The sequence below is a fragment of the Micrasema longulum genome, unplaced genomic scaffold (assembly GCF_059751315.1).
Source record: "Micrasema longulum isolate JH-2025_06_02 unplaced genomic scaffold, ASM5975131v1 h1tg000279l, whole genome shotgun sequence".
Classification (NCBI taxonomy): Eukaryota; Metazoa; Arthropoda; class Insecta; order Trichoptera; family Brachycentridae; genus Micrasema; species Micrasema longulum.
The window spans coordinates 850,654-869,339 of NW_028277483.1; the positions used below are offsets into that span (position 1 = coordinate 850,654).

Below are 18,686 nucleotides of genomic sequence, written 5' to 3' on the forward strand. Positions count from 1 at the left end.
AAGATGGTCAAATAAAAATAAACAGAAATAAAAGAAAAAGGATGCTATCCTCTCTGAATTTTTTTTCACTTATATGAAAGATACGGTTGAGTAAAGACATTGCTCTTCCTACTGGCATTACCATCGGCGGGTTGGTGCTACTTTTGTTGGTTGGTGCTAAACTGCTTAAGCTGCCTATGTCTACGGTAGCCATTAGGAACATAAAGAAAAATAATCTCCATTACACCTATGTTGATCGTAATACCACGGATTAATCTGAAAAAATTCATAAGCAAGTATGCATTTCTTCTTTTCTCCAAACTATTGTAGCCAAGCATTCCCAGTATGAAGTTAGACGGGTACAACCGCGGATAGTATCCGCACTCCCTTTAGTAAAGATACCTCAGAAATTTCTTATGAACCATCTCCAGCATGACAAAGTACTTCAATTCGTGGGGCGCCGAGATCAGAGATCCACACTCAAGTCTGCTTCGCACCAATGCGTTATAAAGAAGCCTAAGAACACGATTATTCAAGAACATCGAGTAATTGTTTTCGCAGCGTTCACACGTGAACTGCGGCGGAATTTTCGTATTCGTCCCATCGCAGCGTCCCGTCCTGCGCGGTTGAGGCTGTTCACGGAGCTGGGACAAGACAAAATTGTAATATCAATTGTATTGTCCACATGTAAACGGCCCTTTAAGAGGAAACACGTTTTGACTTTTCTTAACAAATGTTTTCCCGTATTTTCTCCCTGGATTATGACACTTGAGCAGTGATTTTTTGAACACATTAGATTTTTAGAATACTATTGGCTTGTACGTAACAGTTTTTTTCGAAATATTGTTTGTTATGGAAACTAGGACCATCCAAAAACCTTCAAACCATTTTCAACCGCCGTTTTCGGACGTAACGTGTGCAAATGTGATATCAATTTTTGAAAAACGTAAAAGTTGCTGACATATAAAATTACTTTCTTACAAAAAACAACCAAATCGATTAAGTTTTGAAGTGCGGAAAACGGAACAACAAAACCTCAATTTTGCCGATTTCAGTTAGGCATAATCAGTCCGACGTTTAGTTGTCTATTTTGCAAAGTATCAGAGATGCGTTTGCGAGAGGCTGACACAAAAACGATCTTCGTATACCTATTTATCAAATCTAGCAAATGGTTTGAATAGCTTGAAAATTCTTATCCAAATAAACTCATTTGAGCAAATAAAAATGATTTATAGGAAAATTATTGATTTTTTCAACAAACAGTATTATTTTATCTTATAAAAGGAACCTGTGATAGGTAAATTGAGTAATTGTTTTTTGCATAGCTAGCTGTGCGCTTTACTATTTAAGTGGTTTTAATATCGTTAGTAGAATGAAGGTTGTATTATTTGTTGTCGTGGTGTGTACAACTTTGGTTTTATGCCAAGGTGGAAATACTGCATATTCTAAGCCTCCAGCAAAAGTAACAACCAAGGCTCCAGCGAAAACTGTTCCGCAAACCAAACCACCAGCAACCAAACCGCCACCGACGAAACCACCAAAACCAGGTATTTACTAAAAAAATGTGTCAAATTTAATTGAATGAACATTAATTATGGCAGAATATCAAATTCAGTAAACATACGCAATGTTCCAATGAGTAAAACAATTTCAAATAAAAGGTTGTCTTCACGAACGTTTATTTTTGTGATACAATCAAAAACATTTTAAAATTAATTCACATAATAATATTTATTTATTTATTCATCGACATAAAACCTTTTGCAAAAATTATACTAAAAAAAAATCACAGCGGAGAACAAATAACAATGTAGCACTTTACATAAAACAAATTGTATTTAAGTATAAATAAAACAACGATATTTTAAGTTTGCCCAAATTTTTGTAGACAAGTACAGGATTCAACTCCCTGGGGAGCTGTTTATATTAACATATTACAACTGAGATAAATAACATTTAACAGAATATAATATAGAAGTCTGGGCATCTACAGGGCTTATGACCTGTCAATGGCTGGTTTAAGTGGAATTTTAAGTCTGTTGTAATATGTAAATATTTACAGCTCCCTAGGGAGTTAAATCCAGTCCTAGTCTACAAAAATTTGGAAAAACTCAAAATATTGTTGATAAATCCACCTGGTCCATGAAGAAGTATAAAAATTTAAAAAAATATTTTTTTAGGCGTTGTCTAGTATGTGGGTGAAATAATTCAATTAGATGAATCTAACCCGCATAAATAAAGGTTTCAGCTATTTGAATTCACAAACATCAACAGAAGAAAGAATTGAAGGAACATAGATGTTCAAATATGGGCAGAATGGTGAATGTTACACAGTGTGTAATGTGGCCACTTAAACCAGCCATTGACAGGTCATAAGCCCTGTATATGCCTGGATTTCTATATTACCTTCTCTCAAATGTTCTTCATCTCTGTTGCAATATGTTAAATAAAATAATATTATTATTAATTGACTCGGCATTCACTTTGTAACACTTCATTATAAATTATAGATAACTGTATATATTTATATATATATATATATATATGCTTACACCTTAGATAAGTGGATTAACCACCCTGCTTTAGATGTTAATGATTATTTAGTTTGTTTTTTGTATTGAGTCTATAGTGACAAAATGAACAATATTCTGTATTTACCAGATTAGTTTTATATCACCCGTCGATGGGAGGAGTGCTCTCCTGAAACTGTAGTAGTGCTCTTGTAAAATAACAAAAATTGTGTAACACCAATAACAAAGTTTTATTTTTATAATAATTTAAAACAAAATTAAATTAAAGAAATAAAAAACAACAAAAAAGTATACAAAGTGGAATGCAACAGTAAGATTGAAACAAAATATGGTGGTTAGATCTTAATTCTTGAATTAAAAACAACTACTGCACTACATCATTATACTTACAGAGGAATATTTTTCTTTAATGAAATGAACAAAGATAATAAAAAGTACACTCAGATATACAATATATTTAAGAAAGAAGTGAAAAGTTGCATCTTTAATTCTTCTTTATGTAACACTGATTAAAAACATGATTTATTTCTTTGTTGTAATTTATATACGTTATCCTAAGAATATTATTAATTAAAACAAAATAAACTATTGTAAGACGGCACTCCCCAGTATGTAGGCAAGAATTGTTAATTTCTTTTACGTAATGGGAAACGTTAATGTAAATATATTTTTTTATTATTTTTTTTTTTATTTTCTTTTATTCAGGAAACATACAGTAATAATATGTATTTGATTCATGTAAAAAATTGTATTTAGTTGTAATATTGTATTTTTATTTGTTATAAATAAAAAAAATAACATTGCGAAAAATATATATAACATTAATGATGAGTAAATCTTATGCACAAAAATATGAATTTTACTAAGTAAAGTTAGGAATTATATCAAATTAAATCAAATGAAATAAAATTAATGTGGTTAATTACAATAACAGTGATAATCCCGTTTTAAAAAAATTAAAGTAATATTTTATAATAAAAAAACTGTAAAGTAATAAAAAAAATATCTACTGCTCTTCTAAAAAATACTGAGTTAAATGAGAATATCTACTATTTCAATGGAACAACAGAATTCTGATTAAAAATGTCAAACTGATAACCATACCTATGTATTCTAGGCATTTTTCTTCTTCATTCCCTTTCTGCACCTGAGGGTACAAAGGGCACAGCTTTGGTACACCAATCGCAGCGCATCTTGATATTTTTTGTTACATGAAGGAAAGATGATCAGTCTTACGCTTAAGGTGCTAGTGTAGGGACTATGAAATATTGTAGTGCTAAAACACCTTTTTAAATTAATGTTTCACATCAACCGTATCGGGAATCGAACTAGAGACCTCTCGCATGGTAGGCAAACGCACTGATCACTACACCACGAGGCTGAAAATTATATGTTTACAGATATAGGTATAGATGAGTGCAAAAAATATTCGTTTTTTTTTTTTTTAAAAGAAATATTTGCGTTCTTATGATTTACCCAAATATTTAATTATGACGGCCATTTTCAACGAGTTGTTAATAACTCACTATTAGAAAATGGGAATCAAGTTGGGGTAGAGTGGGATTCGAAGATTCCGAGAGTCTGAGATACTAGCCACAGGACCACAACCCGATTCAGAATTATAATCAGTTTAACCTATGCAGGGCTGTCCAATATTTTAAATAAAAATAACAAATCAGACTTACGAGTTTGTAACTCTAAAGTCTGATAATTTTAGTAGTCTCATTTCAATTCATATATTATGCGAAGTACTCGTATAATGGCTCATGAAACCATTAGTTAAAGCAATCATATTTCAATAGTAAATGGTAAAAAAAATGTTACATTTTTAATACTTCTAAAGAACTCTAAGTAATCTTTTTTTAGTGAAGCTTTTACTTTTCTCGTGTCAAGCATTTATCTTCATTTATATTTTTCCTTCTGTATGGTATTTTTTTAGTGTGTGCCGCTAATGAAGTATTTTCTGAATGCGGTAATACCAACTGCGTTGACACTTGCGCCAAACCCACAAATTCCCAAATGAGCAAATGTGGCTGCAAATCTGGGTGCGTGTGCATTGCCGGATATTTGAGAAATTCTAAAGGTATCTGTGTTGCACCAGAAAATTGCGGTAAGCACTAACAATAATATTATCTACCTTTATTTAAAGTTTGTAACTACTGATAAGTAAGTACTGTGTTAAAATAAACAAATAAATAAAAGTTTAAAATTTTATCCACATTTAAAATAAAATTAATATTTCCAAATTAATACTTACGTTACTACGTACAATTTTTTTTGGTTGGACTGAAATTTTTTTTAAAAAAAAGATATTTTTCATGTAATCATTTTGCTGACAGCATCGCGCAAGCCATTTTTGTTCTTTTTACAGGGCGACAAAAATATTGCTTATTTTATTGAAGCTTAATTTAAGTACACCGATAAATTTATTAAAACTAAATGTGGAGAATCCGTGTTAATACCATTTTCCTTTTGCGATTTAAATATATTTTTTATAGCGGACAATCAATTTATTTTCTCCAAAACTGCCAATGTGAGCTAGTGGATTATGCAGCCAATAATCTATTAAAATGTACTCGAACCAGAGAAAATCTCAATATAAAAACACTGACCAACCTGGTGGTGAGTCTTCTTCCTAGCGATCAGCTCACGCGCTAACGGGGAAACTGGTGATCAGGAAAACTGCATGCACACAATTGTCTGGAGTCTGGAGGCGGCGCGGCGGATGATGATCAATGGCGATGGAAGATAAAATGTTTGCGGCGTTATATTAACTTTTACGGCGGAAAAAGCGAAAATACTTTTCAACAATTAGACAAGCGTGCGAACATAATTCGTTGAAAAAGCGAAGAGTGGCGCGGAGGACGAGCAGTGTTGCCAAACAACAAAATGTCCCGTCAGGCGCGGCAACTTCACAAATCAAAATTAGCCAGTATCTACTTACATACGATTCTTCTGGCTAAAATACATTGAAACAAATTATCGGCTTAACCAAAATGCTTCAAAGTAAAATGTCGCCTATTATAAAACTGATGTATAATATTGCTCTTTAATTAAATAAAATAAGCAGTTTTTCGTTCTCGTTGACGTCAATAACAAAAATGACAGGCGATATCGTTAGCTCAATGACGATATTGAATTCCTTAAAATTCACCTTATTCATCTGTGATGACTGTCTATTGAAACATGCGATTGTGAAATTACCAAAATGGTGATATGGCATTCACTTACATACATATTTATATGAATTATTATTGATCGACATAATACTTAATATCTTTCAATTCGTAAAATGTATTTATTGAATACGCAAATATTCTCTTATAAACGATACGTGCCACTTTTCGAAAATATTATTCATATCAAAACACAATTTTCACAAATCACAAAAGCTGAAATGTAAAAAGTTTTCATATTAAAGTTTTTAAATTAACACATTGACAAAAACCAAACGATTTTTCCGAGGTTGTCACACGAAATATAAGACTTATTTATCGTCTTTTCACAGACGTAGTACATAATTTTAATAAAAATGGGTAAACGTTCATAAAAATCATAATATGGCTTCTTGATATTAAATGGACATACTATCAAACGTACTTATTAGAGACAAAAAAACAGATGTTATTTCAGGTACCGGTAATAAAACATGAGAATTTTGATTCGTGTGTTCTTGTAGATACCTGCAAGGCCAACGAAATATTTAGCAAATGCGGTAACACTGGATGCCAGAATAACTGCGATGAACCAAATCGACTTGCTTCGTGTAGTTTACCAGCTGGCACTTGTAATCCTGGTTGTATTTGCCAGGATGGATATCTCAGAACCTTCAAAGGAGACTGTGTTCCAGAAAACGAATGCAGTGAGTACATTTAAGATACTAACGCTTTTGATTCCATTAACGCTTATTGATATTAACGATTCTGGTAAGCGAGGAGCGCTGCGTTGATTTGGACACGTAGAACAAATGGACAGCGAATATTATTGAAGATGGATATGCCGAAAGTTGGAATAATCAGCGTGCGTGCGTTTCAAAATGTATGAATATAGAGGATCAGACCGACAGAGTGTTGTGGGATTAATATCCTCTCTGCATACCCCTACGAGAAAACGGCGTGATTCTTTGTTCATAATTAAAATATCAATATTGTGGTTTTCTATCTTGCATTTCAAAAAATAAATTAAATATACCAACTCAAATAATGTAATTGTTTTATAACTAAATTCTACTCAGCCACTTATTGTGGCCAGCTAGTGGAGATTTTAATGGTACTTACGTTAGTAATATTAAATATTAATTAAACGTGTTCACAAATGATGGAGAATAGTGTGTATAAAAATATATTTACATTTATTTAATAATAAGAAAACATGTCGAGTAGCTACTTTCATATTTTGCTCTCGTGATAGAATAATTGCCCCTTTGCAATGTACGAGTATTTTGTAATACGTTGAAAAAACGACTAAGCTATTTAGCGTGTTTCTTTAAGAACAAGTTGATTCTGCATCAGGTTTCTAAAAGAGTATGATTAAATTTTTAGAGCCTTAGTGGTTCAAGTGATGGACTATTTGTTCATCAATAGGTACACCGGAACCTCTTTTTACATGGTTTCTTAAGATAAAATATCACAATTCTTTTTTTCTAACATCAATTAAACAATGTACAATAGTAATAGGTATAATTATGAACTATTTGTTTGTGGAATCTCTTGTTCAGTTCATCGCTCTTTTACTTACTTCTTTTACGCTAGAAGATTTTAATACAAGAAAACCTATCCAAAACTGTAATATTTTTAGTATATTTTTTTACACGATTTTTTGGACGGTACTGCGTAGAACGTGTTCCCGTGTAAAAAGAGATTTCGGTGTAATTCACTTTGCGATGGAAATACTTTTCTCATAAGTAATAGAAATATTTATTTTCTAGTAAAGCGTTGTCCAAATGAGAACGAAATGTACAATATATGCGGTTCTGCTTGTCCCGAATCTTGCGATACTCTATCACAAAATGTTACCTGTATAGACCAGTGTGTACCTGGCTGCTTCTGCACTCCAGGAACAGTGAGGAATAGCGAAGGAAGATGTATTCTTATCGAAGAATGCCGTAAGTATTTATTATTATGTCCCCCTCGTGTCGATGTAGCTCGCGTCTTCACATACATTGCTTGAGATCCTAGGTTCGATTCCCGGCTCCTGGTCTAGCACCTGAAGCGTAAAACTGAGCTTCTTACCTTCCACGTAACAAAAATGATCTAGATGCACTGCGATTAAAGCGCCAATGGCCACTGGATGTGGATGGGTAAATAGTAATGATTGTTTTTTTCATACTCTACAATAGGCCAAATTACAATTACAGTGATAAATTACAGCGCAGAAAACCACTCCACGTCACATTGGGAAAAACCACATTTTAATTTTTTTGTCCTCACAAATATGAAACGAGCTTAGTGAGCGAATATCTTGTTTATTTATATAACGTCAATGGAAATCTCAACGGAGATGAAGGAATTTTGAGGCAATATATTTATTAACCAATGATTACTATTGTCCATACACGAAAAACTACTAAAGCTACAATTCCAACGAGTCTATTGTTTTTTTTTGTTTAATTCTTTTTTGCATTTTAATATGTTTTAATTTTTCTACCACATTTAACTATAAAAAATAATGAGTGATTTATATGTTTAATATAAAGTTTATATTTAAAACGCTAACTTTATAGTCATTTATTATAATTTAAAAAAAAACAAATTTGTGTTCTCTTAATTTAAATGTTTTATGTAAATATTTTGCAATTATACGCCTCCACTCGTTTTTAATTTATTTTAGCTAAAACATGTTCCAAGCCTTTCGAGGTTTACAAAACGTGCGGTACGGCATGCCCGAAGACGTGTGAAAACAAAGATGTCAATGTACAATGTATTGAAGTGTGCGTCGAAGGGTGCTTCTGCGAAGATACTCATGTAAGGGATAGTGATGGAAATTGTGTGTTACCGGAAAACTGTCGTAAGTGTATTTTCTTAGCATTTTCATACCTAGAAACAATAAATAAAAATAATACCAGAACAATAATTTTAAGAATATTTTTGAATAGGGTATAATTTTTTTTTTTTTCATATCATTTTTTTTTTTGCACAACAACAGGCCAAGAGACCCAATTACAGTTATGAATTACATCACAGATCACCCAGGCTTGAGAAAAATTACATTTATTTTTTTTGTGTTCTCACCGGGAATCGAACCCGGAACCTTGCGTGTGTGAGTCAAGCGTCTTGACCATTGTATTACAGATAACGTATGGAGCACATCCGAGATCTTAATGAATCTAGGCCTCAAAAGCTGATCAACTGAGTCCCGTAGATCTGATTCAACAAGGCCAACATGACAGATTCATTAAGGTCTGAAGAACTGATATCATTAGGGCAAGACAGATACACGTAGGTCCTTTAAGCCGATTAGATGAGGACCAAAGGGCCGAATTAACCAGCATGTTACAGTCGCCAACAGCTGAATTTTAAATTATACTCTTCTATATTTAATCATAATAGCTTACTGACCGAACTTTTGCATGAAAGAATATACATATCCGTTTATTTTGTGTGATTTTGGAAACATTATTTTAAGTATCAAATTGTTCTTTATCACATTTAGATTGCTTCGAACAACAAAAAATAAATTGTGGGACCCAAAAGGGCGATATTTATCGGTGCCCGAGATCCTCATCAACTGAGGCCCGTAAGACTTATAAACGACACGAGGCACGTAATAGTCAGCAATATCTGACTGTTACCTACTAATTTTAATATTTAAATCAAACACTGATTTAAGTCTATTAATTACCTTTTATTTTATTATAAAAAAAACGAAAAATCGGACAATTGTTTCACCTTGTAAGGGCATTTTCAAACGAATGTGAAAGTACTCCCTCCATATACCTGAAAACTGGTTTAAAGACCGTTAATTCTCCCATCGGTTCGTCTATTCTAAAGATCAAGATTTTTTTGTCGATAAACGAGTTACTCTTTAAAGTAATTTTGATTTCATTAACCGCGATTTTATTTGAATTGACATGTATTCCAAAAAGGCAGCCTAATAAATTAGTAAGCCCTTCCGGCGAACATTCGGTATTACTATTTTATTTTATTTTATTTTGGAAAGCCAACAGATTACAATATTTATTAATTACAGTGTAGGTTAAATTATATATTAAGATCCAATTACAGGCCTTCTCGTAAGCTAAAAGATAAATATTACTAATAAGAAGTTAAGAATAGATATTAAATTTAGATATGTATGTACATTTTACAGTGCGGATAACATAATAATAAGTATACATACATATGCAGCGAGTATAACATTTGCGATAATTATTGAGCCTTATAAGAAGAACAACTTAATTGAAGAAAATAATAATTATAAAAATAAAATAAAAAACTCAAAAACTAAAATAAAATAAAGTGTTTATAATAATTAACCAAATATCAAACTCACATACACATGTACATGTACATATCCATACACAATCTAACTGCACAGGTAGGTATTTCGGTTAAATAAGATATTATATAAGAGAATATTAAAAAACATATTTTTTAAAAAATAAAAAAAATTAGTGAAACATAAATTGATTTTCAATTACTTTTCTAAAATTGTTGCATGTTATATTATTAATATCAATATGGTTAAATTTATTGTTATACAGATTGCAAGTTCTACATATATAAGAATTTTGGCAAGCATTAGTTTTATATTTAAAAATATGAAATTGGTTTTTGTTTCTGGTCTGCGCTACAGGGATCCTAAAACCAATTAGGGATAGGAGCTGTGGACAGTCAACCTGATTATTCATAATTTTGTACAGATATACAAGGTCAGCTACGTTTCTACGGGTTTTCAGTGGTTTTAGGTTAAGATGAGTGAGAAATTCATTGGTTTCATTTTCTGAAACCCTTAATTTAAATCTGCAGTATGATATAAATTTTGATTGAATAGATTCAATTCGATGAATGTATTTTTTATAATGAGGGTTCCAGGCAGGTGACGCAAATTCTAACTGACTTCTTACATATGTACAGTACAGTAGTATAATGGTTTGTATATTACTAAAGTCATTGCCTATGCGAATTAGGAAACCCAACATTTGATAAGCTTTTTTAACGATTGCATTAATGTGAGCTTCAAAAGTTAATTTAGAATCAAGTATAATTCCAAGATCGCGAATTTCGTTTACTCTAGAGAGGATATTGTTATCAATTGTGTAGTTAAAATTAGTTTTTGTTTTATTTCTAGTGAAGGTCATTACATAACATTTATTAGTATTTAGTTTAAGGTGATTTAGTTTGCAGTATTCATTTAGCCTAATAAGATCTTCTTGAAAATTAGAGCAATCTTGATGTGAATTGATTTCAGAATAAATTTTCATGTCGTCTGCAAAAAGTAAAAATTTGGCAAATTTAAAACATTTACTGATGTCATTGATGAAGATGATAAAAAGTAGCGGCCCCAAGTGCGATCCTTGGGGAACACCTGAGGGCACGCTTACGTCCTTTGAGATAAACCCGTTAATGGCCACTGATTGAAGTCTATTACTTAAGTAGGAAACGAGCCACCTGTACAGATCACCATGAATACCCAAACTCCATAGTTTAGTAAGGAGTATGTTGTGTACAACGGTGTCAAAGGCTTTGGAATAATCAGTGTAGACTACATCTATTTGAACCCTTTCGTCCATAACCTTTGAAACGTATTCTAAAAATAATGTTAGGTTGGATGTGACAGATTTAAATTTGACAAAACCGTGTTGATTTTCAATAATTATGCTCTGGACAGCATTGTATAGTTGATTGTAAATAATTTTTTCAAAAATCTTACTCATGACACACAGTTTAGATATCGGGCGGTAGTTTTTCACATCATTTTTGGAGCCAGATTTGTATATCGGGGTAATGAGGGCACGTTTCCATATGTCAGGAAATACTCTATGACGATGTAGAAATATTTACCAGTAATCGGGTTTTATCCGAATGTGACGGACACGATGCCGGTTGTGACTCACGACAAAACCCGGTAACCTATGAACAATTCTAAATAAAAAGTGTTTATAATAAAAAAGGAAATTTACTTTTTACAATTTTAAATCCATTAATTAAAAAATAATCAAGTGTTTAATTGCTGATTTTTAGCCTTAAAATGTGGCCCGAATGAAGATTTGGATACATGCGCCAACTGTCCCAAAGGAGCAATTTGCATTGTACCCTGTACCCAGGCATGTGTTTGTAAGCCAGGTTTTGTCAAGGATAAAAACAACATATGTGTAGAAAAAAAAGAACGTAAGTATTATCATCTTAAAATAGGAACAAAAAAAAATTGTCATGAAATAAATAGCTTCATCAGTGTTACTTAACTTATGACATTCATTTAACACGACTATAGTTTCTAAAAAATACCCCTTCAATAACCTAAACAATTGTTGTAAAGATCAAATTATTGTGTCATAAATAGTATTATTTATTTATTTAAAACAAAATTAAGCTATGGTACGTCGGTGTTCGAGCCTCAGATCTATGAGTTTCGACATTACCGCGGGACCACAAATCACACGGTGATTGTACTGTCATTCCCTTTGATAATTTAAAACTATGTTTCTTAGTACCTATGAAACTTGGTACTAGTCCTAGGTCTTAGTGCTGATTGCCTACAGAGGCAATTTAAAATAATAAAAAGTATCGTGGTAGAGCCAGTCTCAAACCTCGAATTTCAGTAAGTCCGGACATTGTCATGGGATCACAACCTGGTTTTTGTGCTGCTCTAGTATAACTATAAACATGTTTTATAAGTACGATATAAATATTATATAATTTGAAAACATATGTTTTATTTATGTTTAAAGTTTTTTGTATTTGGTTTCAGCTTTAAAGTGTGGCAAAAACGAAGTGTTGAACCCATGTATAAATCCATGCCCACCTGGTGCCCAGTGTTTTGCCCCATGCATTGCAGCTTGCGAATGTAAACCAGGCTTTAAAAAGGACGCTAAGAACGTATGTGTGAATACCAAATACACTTAATGCACCTCTCACCATGACCGATGACAAATAATAGCAAGCCATTTATTAACAAATCTGTACACATTCGCAAGAATTGTGATCATGTTTTATTTGTAAATTGCTTAATAAAATTATGTCGGTTTTTCGATCACTAAAATTGTTTTTATTTTAGCAATATTTTCGGTTTGTTCAAATGTCAGATATGGATTTCACCTGCTAGGGAGTTTTATCAAGTGAAACCATAATCAAATTTTATACCTGCATGTATTGCAACAGAGATGGAGTCCATTTTTGATAACGTAATCGAAGTCTAGGCATTTACAATGAAAGCCCTCACCCTTTTCCCAAAATTGTCTATAAAGGCTTGTGTTTTTCTTCAGTTTCACATATTCCCTTTAATTTTTAAATCAAGTTTAGTGAAAATGATATTTATTTTCAATCGAACCGCGAAAATAACCAAAAAAATATACATTTTTCGTTTATTTTATTTTATTTTGTTTTATTTATTTATATTAATATACAAAGTAATAGAAAATTGAAGTAAGCATGTTATTAAAGAAAACTAAAAATAAAAATTATTACACAAACATAAATTTTAATAAACATCTGGATAACACGCTTAATAGTATTTAAATGTACGCCATGTCTCGCAGCAGTTTCCTGCAATGGTCTATCTTCCCTTAGACAAAATGTAAACTTGTACACTTCTCCTGGAAATGGCTTTCATTTCTGAGAACTTAATATTTGTTTATTCAGCACGTTGAATTCTCTTGGGGCCATAAAAAATAAATTTCTCTAAGCGAAAGTCATTCGTGTTTTTAGTATTAAATAATTCAAATTACAGGAAAATCTCGGAGGCGCATTCTGCTAGGATCTCCTTTTGTAACCGTATGACCAGAAATGTGTCAATGACTCTTTTTTAATAATTCCAATATGTTTATACGACAGGATCTATAAAAAGACCATGTATAGTAGTCAGAAACTTCATTCGGTTTCATAGAGAGGGGAAAAAGGACGTGACCACAGGATATGTTCAAAAGATTGATTAGGATATTCTGAAAAGCACTACCCTGATAACAATAAGAAACATTACATTCTAAAAGTTCTTGTATTTCCATGGCTAAATGAATAATTGAATCTTTCAAAACGAGTTATTTACTGATCAAAAACACCCGCATGATTTTGTGTTGAAACAATATCAGTTTTGCATTCAAAATGGCTTGTAAGGTGTAACATAATTTGAAATTTACTGTCAATATTTGTTGTGATCAAGGCAGGAGTTTTCAAATTTCGAAATAAGCTTTAATGTTTTAATGCAAATTAATTTAAAATACAGTGGACTGATTAACTTTTGAAGCTGATTTTGCAGTGGACCTCAACGTCTTTTATCCAATGTCGTCAAACAATCTCGAAGATCGCAGAAAAAAATTGAGTTCGTATTATATTTTAAAGGGAATGAATAACTTTCATTCACGTTCAAACTCGGCCAATGGCAGGATCTGGTATTTGCGATAAACCCAATATTGTAATACGTCTAATTAGTAGAAAACTTAAGAGTAACATTATAACTGCAAAACGGACTCGTTGGGATATTTGGAGAAGCAAGTCAAATATTTATCAACTCTTGTGTGGCTATGGTGACACGTAAGTCTACATTTCTATGTGGATGTAGATATAGCAAGTCTTGTTTTCTTACAAGACATGATACATCTCTCTTATTTTTTTCAAATAATGAAGTCGTATTTTGAAATAACAGACTTTAATTATTTTATTATTTTTACAATTTATGGAAAACAGATTATTAAGCAATAAACTGTTTCGTTCAAATATGACCCGGAATTCGTAATTTGAAAGAAACGCGCTAAAGAAATTTTCAGAGTTGGTAAGACTGTCATAGATATACGCTTCAATTTTTAGAGCAATCTTTCATGTAGTTTGTTTGTGGCAGCTATGTAAACATGTCGATCTTTGGTATGTTCCGCAAATTACGCTTAATTTTCTTCAAAAAGATCAACCCAAATATTTTGCTTGAGCGCGTTTTACAAACGGAATAGCAGAATATAGATAGGGAATTTGCATTTCTTTAGGTAAAAATGATGGACGCTGTGATGCTATCCGAAATTAGAGGTGGGTAAGACCCTGCCACCGAAAAGATACGTATCTTTTAATCTATATCTTTAAAGTAACCGAATCTTTTGAGTCATTCAATCGAACGAATGTATCTTTTGTTTATTTAGCTCGTTTAGGTTATCATATCTTCGCATCTTTCGCATCTTCGTAACATTTGTATCATCGTATCTTTCGTATCATTTGTTTCTTCGTGTCTTTCGTGTCTTTAGTTTGTTAGTTCTTTAGTTCACTTAAGCGGAGTGTGAGCGTGATAGATTTCTGCAAGTCTTGCTGCTACTAAATTCTTGCATCTTTTTAGCGTTTAATATAATTTTATGTATTTTTCAACTATATTTTTTTTTTTTAAAAGTGAATGATTTTTGAATTACGTAAATAATATATAGTAAGCCTCACGGTGCAGTGATCAACGCGCTAGTTTACCATGCAAGAGGTCTCAGGTTTGATTTCCAACATGATCGACATGAAACATTTAATAAAAACGGTGTTTTACACTAAGTCCCTGGACTGACAAGTTAAGGGTAAGACTGATCATCCTACCCTCATGTAATAATAATGATCGATATTTTCTGGGTTTGGTATACTTATGCACCATTAGATGCGGAAAGGGAATTATAATGAATTAAGATATATTTTTAAAAAATAAAAATGATTGATGGTTTTGTATGTGAAAATATTAAACCCACTTAGATAAATATTTTTAGTGGGGTGTGTTTACAAAGAGAATATTTGTTTACATGTATGAAAATACAAATATCTTTTACATATAAAATATGTTAACCAGTTTTCATCAATTTTATTATAATTAAGTACATGAAATTATTTAACTATTTAAAAAAATGAAATAAATAAAAACACGCCAAGAAAAGTAACACTAGGAAAGTGACAAAAAAACCTACGTTATGCTATAGTTGATGAAATAATAAAAATAAACCAAACTTGATAAAACCGTCAAGATTAGTTAAATATGTAAAGGTTTTTAATGAAAATGAATAACTAATAATAAAAAATTCATTAGGAAAACCCACATTTAATTCAAATAGATTTTTAAAATAGGTAATATTATTATGAAACACTTAAAATCTGCAACATTATTTAAAACTATTTACTAAAACATGAGAAAAAAAGAAAAATGTATGTTTATATATATACATATATATCAGGGGCGTGCGGAGGGGTTTTTGATTAGGGAAACGAATATCGCAAATAGTTTTGCATAAAAAAATACCGGTACATCAGATGTGACTACTAGTTACACAAATTATGAGGAAAACGTAAAACACGTGAGTACAAATTTTAAATTGAAACCGGTTACAAATAGCGATATATGTTAAGCTATTAATGAATTCCAAATAACAAAGTCTTCTGGGTTGGACGGAAATGTTTGAACTAGTAGGTGTTCTGAACGCCAGGCAAATGTATGCTAAGGCACTTCTCGTTTACATTCATAAACATGGTGAAAATAAATTTTGTAATACTAGCTATGAAAATCGTTTTAAAACAGCTATACATGGCACCTAAAATGACAACATCATTCGGAGTCAAGTATACCTTGCTCCAAGAATATAAATCAATATACCATTTGCCACAAAAGTAGATACAAATCATGAGCAATTTGAATTATTTGTCAAAAAATGGCTTCTTAATTTGGCTTCCGAGACTGTCTTGAAATGATCACCCCACCAAAGCAGTGGATTTGTTTATATTTATTAATTATATATACGGCCTAAGCCAATTACAACAGTTATATGAAGAACATAAATGCAAGAAACTGAACAAAAAGAACATAAAACACAAAACAACGGCAAAACAATAAGAATATACAATATATTCATAAAAACAAAAGACCTAAGACTTCGAGCTAAACCATGCCAATCCAACTTCATCCCACGCTGTTTAGTCGCGAAGAGATCTACGAAAAGCCGGAAGATCTATCCCAAAGAATTCCAAGTCGTGTGATGAATTTACTAATCTACACATTCTGGACATTGGGGCGTAAAAACCAAAGTTGCTCTTAGAAGATTATATAAATAGCAGATTTTGAGTTCTGGTGACATGGTTGGGAACATTAAAAGAAATTGATTGCAACAGAGATAGGACATGACTTATAGCATTAAGTATTTGAAAATGCATATAAGGTCCATCACAGTTCTTATTTATAGGAATAATAATAAAATTATTTTTCCATTTCACGTTTTGCATTTGTATCCACACAGTGTCTCGATGAATATATTTATTCATTAATGCTTTATTAAGTTAGTTCATAACATCTTAAGAACTAATATAAACTTTAAAAATTATTACAATTTTTTTATCAAAATTTCTCAATAACATATTTGTTCAAATTAATGTTAAATATTTCAATTTTTTCTATTTCCTTTATTTCTTCAGATAATACACGGTATATGTACAGCTTCAATACCTTATACAATGAGTTTTGAGATTCTGTTTTTCTCCTCATTAGTAATCTAATATTTTTTAATCCCTTGTTTCATATGTATGACATTATTGGTTAAATTTTGTCATTGTTTTTATTTTATTCATCCCCTTAATTATTTTATGGTTTAAATTTCTAGATTATATTTAATTTTTTGCTTTACTGTGAGCAAGCCAATTTCTTTTTGCATTCTTTCTTCATTAGAACTGATATATTTTTAGTATAATCCTCAGCGCCTTATTTATATATGTCATACGTATTTGGCATTTGTGCGGATGTTGGGCCACCGGTAACGTACCAATGTAAAAGTGCCTACGACAGTAGCTTGTTACTTGATCTAATGTCTGCACAGTAGTAAAATATGTGAACTGTACTAATAATATTATTTTGTTTTTCTATTTTTAATCTGCGTGGATAAATAGTATTCAAAATATACGAATGATACAAAAGACACGAATATACGAATGACACGATGTTCCATTTAGTTCGGGGCTCTTTTCGTTCGCGAACTATGTGACCGAGATGTGAGAAACGTATATCTAGTTTAATGTTTCCGACCTTGTCAGTATGACCGGGTCGATCGCGAACTACATAATCCGAAACATCTGAAAAGAGTGCGAACGACGCACTGCAAAATAAAACTGAAAAATATATTGTGCAACACAAAGTATCAGTTCAACATCGCTTCTTGAAGACGGTAGTCTGGATGTTAGGTCTATACAGAAACAAGTATATATATACATAAATATTAAATGTTAGAAATAAAATTACTTACATTATCGTTTCAGGATTGTCGAAAAAAATCTGACTTTATTGTCTTACATAAAATTGTAAATTCATTATTCGATGCTAAAGAGCTTTTCCATCTTGCAACATAAAACAAAAGAAAAATTTTCAATCTGGAAACCATTTAACTAATTACGATGTCCTGTGTCAAGAATCCTCAGACTTGCTAACACAAATCCCTATCTTGATTTTTTTAGTAACAATTTGTCTTCCTTCTTGCAATGATTTAATATCATCATCATCATCATTCCCTTTCCGAACCTAATGGTGCTTATGGCACTGCATTGGTTCACCAATCGCAGCGTATCTTGATCATTTTTGTTACATGAAGGTATGATCAATCTTACGCTTCAGGTACCAGTCCAGGGACTATGAAATATTCAAGTTCAATAACACCATGTTAAATAAATATTTCAAATCAACCATGTCGGGAATCAAACTCGAGACCTCTTGCATGGTACCGGGTCAGACTGGAATGTGAAATAAAATGGAAAAAAGGCGAATAAAACTTTACACGTATTTTTATTATTAAAATTAAAATGCAGTTCTACGAAAAAATGTCCGTGAAAAATCTCTATGTATTGATAAATAAATGTTCATATTTTTTTTAAATTCAATATTCGGACTGTGATTTTGAAACCATGTAAAACAAAGTTCCAATATTTAACGTAAAAACTATCAATTAATTATTAATTTTAAAAAAAATAGATTGATCAATTCGTTGTTGCATTGTAGAAACCATAAATTAAATAAATGGAAGGGAGATACTTATTTAATATCTTT

General features: G+C 31.6%; 1 protein-coding gene across 1 annotated transcript; it reads left to right on the plus strand.

Annotated features, from left to right (window-relative positions):
* Window positions 1-1,288: 1,288 nt before the first annotated feature.
* LOC148282911 (zonadhesin-like) lies at window positions 1,289-12,710 on the plus strand. Its single transcript, XM_088224336.1, has 7 exons — window positions 1,289-1,526; window positions 4,450-4,620; window positions 6,190-6,372; window positions 7,438-7,614; window positions 8,340-8,516; window positions 11,693-11,839; window positions 12,420-12,710. The coding sequence occupies exons 1-7, from the start codon at window positions 1,352-1,354 to the stop codon at window positions 12,572-12,574; spliced, it is 1,185 nt and encodes a 394-aa protein (XP_088080462.1). The 5' UTR covers window positions 1,289-1,351; the 3' UTR covers window positions 12,575-12,710.
* The last annotated feature ends 5,976 nt before the right edge of the window (window positions 12,711-18,686 follow it).